The 3,065-nt window shown below is 51.5% G+C and overlaps 1 protein-coding gene across 1 annotated transcript; it reads left to right on the top strand.

The window, feature by feature from the left end:
- The first annotated feature begins 1,910 nt into the window (after positions 1–1,910).
- On the top strand, positions 1,911–2,724 carry LOC107721248 (RNA-directed DNA polymerase homolog). Its single transcript, XM_016529178.1, has 2 exons — positions 1,911–2,292; positions 2,479–2,724. Exons 1-2 carry the CDS (start codon positions 1,921–1,923, stop codon positions 2,722–2,724), a joined length of 618 nt encoding a protein of 205 aa, XP_016384664.1. The 5' UTR covers positions 1,911–1,920.
- The last annotated feature ends 341 nt before the right edge of the window (positions 2,725–3,065 follow it).

Here is a 3,065-nt window from a genome sequence, read left to right as displayed (position 1 = left end):
AAAATCACCAACAATTAATCTGCAGCCAGCACTAACTCTTAAGCAAATTCTTTAATAAAGTCTGTATGGTGCCCTGGTGGTCTGTATACAGTAGCCAGTACAAACATCACAGGGGATTTATCATTAACACTTGTTTCTCTGGATAATGTTATTGCCAGGGAGTCACCACAATCACCTCAGTCTCCACCAACTACACTCTACACTTGTCTGGTCTCAAACATTGTATGCTTGACTTACCTGTCCCTTACCTGTGTTTACTTACCTGCCAGTTGTTCCAACGATCTGCTCCTCAATCTCCACCGTTCCTGTGCTCCACCGTTTCCCCGCTCCATCGCTCCCTCGGATTACCTGGAAAGGAAAAGGATGTTATCACTCAGATAAGACCCAAGAGATCCTTTCCCATTCCCCGCTCACTTACCTGGATTCTCCTCATTCTGTGTTCAATAAACCTGATGTTTGTATTTCACCTACCTCTGTGTCCCGTGATTATATGCTGACAGAAGACCAGACCTGGACCGAAGACCGGAGTTGGCATTCCCGAGCCCCGCGGCTGTGGACCCCTTCAAAGAGCTGGTCAGCGCTCTTCGAGCAGCTCTCTCTCCGGTCACACACCCTCCGTCTGCCTCTGCCAGTCCCATGGCCATCCCTACCACCTATTCGGGTGAGGCGGTTGAATGTAGCGGTTTTCTACTTCAAGTTTCTCTCTATATTGAGATGCAATCCTATAAGTTTTCCAATGAACATTCTAAAGTGGCCTTTCTGATCTCCCTGCTAACCAGACGGGCTTTGCTCTGGGCGCGAGCTATCTGGAACTCGCAGAGCACACTAATTAACTCGTTCAAGGCTTTCTCTAGCCATTTCATGGAGGTTTTCGGCCTATCCACCAGCTCGCTCTCCATAGCCGACCAACTCATCCGCCTCCGACAATGAGGTTACTCGGCTAGTGATTATACTCTGCAGTTCCGGATTCTGGCGGCCTCTTGTGGATGGAACGAGACGGCGCTACTCACTGCTTACCGACAAGGTTTGGATCCGCAGATCAGAGCACAGATGGTGATATATGATGACAATGTCGGCCTGGTCAGGCAGAAGGCCGTAAAGATCTCCCAACGTCTCACGGCTTGTCAGCCCAACAAAACCGCTCATTCTCCGACCTCACCAGCTGCCGGTCCTCCAGTACCAGAACCGACATCTAGCCTCGGGGTTGTGTCTATAATGTGGAATCCCGGGGCACTTCATTAAGACGTGCCCCTCTCGTCCCCCACGCCCAGCAGTGAGTACTCTCCAATTAGAGCCTGTTATATCTACCCTGCCACTGTTAACCGTACAACTACTCACCCCACATCATTCCGTTTCAGTGTCAGCCCTCGTGGACTCGGGGTCCTCAGGCAATTTCATCTCACACGCCCTCCTAAGACAGCTCAACTTACCCTGTCTGAGACAGGCTCAAGAGCTTAAGATCGAGACCATACAAGGAAAGCCGCTCGGGCGTGGGTACATCAAATTCCGTTCTCCGCCGATCACTCTGCAAGTGGGCTGTCTACATCAGGAAACAATCTCCTTTCTGGTACTGGAGGGTCCCACCGTGGATATCGTCCTGGGAAGCCCAACATTCACCCGAAGTCAGATGGGATTCCAGCGAGATCCTCCGATGGAGTGAGGCTTGTATCCAAAACTGTCTCTCAACGTCCCGGCGCCCCGATTTAAGAACCCCAGTCTCCACATTCCCTCCACCCTAGTGGAGAGCCCCGAACCTCTCGAGGTGCCGATGATCCCATCTGACTATGCGGCGTTCCAGGATGTCTTCATCAAACAGGCAGCCACGAAGTTACCACCGCACCGGCCATGGGACTGTGCCATTGACCTGCTGCCTGGAGCTAAACTCCCTAAAGGTCCCTGTCCATCCCGGAGCGCAAGGCAATGGAGGAGTACATCAAGGAGGCTCTCCAACAACAGTTCATCCACCCTTCCACCTCACCGACGGCCTCAAGCTTCTTCTTTGTGGGCAAGAAGGATGGAGGCTTGCGGCCATGCATCGACTACCGGACCCTCAATGAACACACTGTCAAGCTCCCCTATCCTCTTCCCCTGGTCCCAGCCACCCTCGAGGAACTCCATGGGGCTCGCATCTTCTCGAAGCTGGACCTGCGTAGCGCCTACAACCTTGTTCGTATCCGGGAGGGCGACGAGTGGAAGACGGCATTCATCACTCCCTCAGGCCACTATACATATCAGGTCATGCCATATGGCCTCTCCAACTCACCGTCCGTCTTCCAGGGATTTATGAACAAGGTGTTCCGGGTGTTCCTCCACAAATTTGTCATACTAGATGAGCCCCAGAGACAGATCCCCAGTGAAGACCTTGTCTCCTAGACGGCCACCGGGACAATACCACAGGAACCAGTTGAGCCCTCTGCACAATGTGACTTTGCTGCAGCCTTCAACTCACCGTCCGTCTTCCAGGGATTTATGAACAAGGTGTTCCGGGTGTTCCTCCACAAATTTGTCATAGTGTACATCGACGACATCCTGATTTACTCCCGGAACCTGGCCGAACATTGCCACCACATCACGCAGGTCCTACACCAACTCAGGAAGCACCATCTCTACCTGAAGCTCAAGAAGTGTGAGTTCCACCTCCCCACGGTTCAATTCCTCGGCTACATCCTCAGTGCAGATGGCATTCAGATGGACCAGGGGAAGGTCCGATCCATCTGTGACTAGCCCCAACCACAGTCTGTTAAGGAAATCCAACGATTCCTCGGCTTGGAGAGACACATTCTGTCAGTTTAAGTCTAGATTAAAGACCCATCTCTTTAACCTGGCTTACACATAACACACTAACACATTTCTAATATTCAAATCCGTTAAAGGATTTTTAGGCTGCAATAATTAGGTCAAACGGAACCGGGAACACTTCCCATAACACTCGATGTACTTGCTACATCGTTAGAAGAATGGCATCTACGCTAATATCAGTCTGTTTCTTTCTTATTCCGAGGTCACCGTAGCCACCACATCCAGTCTGTATCCAGATCAGATGGTCACTGCAGTCACCCGGATCC

Source organism: Sinocyclocheilus rhinocerous, unplaced genomic scaffold (genome assembly GCF_001515625.1).
Source record: "Sinocyclocheilus rhinocerous isolate Xijiao unplaced genomic scaffold, SAMN03320098_v1.1 scaffold6870, whole genome shotgun sequence".
In the NCBI taxonomy this organism is placed as follows: domain Eukaryota; kingdom Metazoa; phylum Chordata; class Actinopteri; order Cypriniformes; family Cyprinidae; genus Sinocyclocheilus; species Sinocyclocheilus rhinocerous.
Note: the sequence above shows the minus strand (reverse complement) of the source record. Positions and strands in the feature narration are given on the sequence as shown.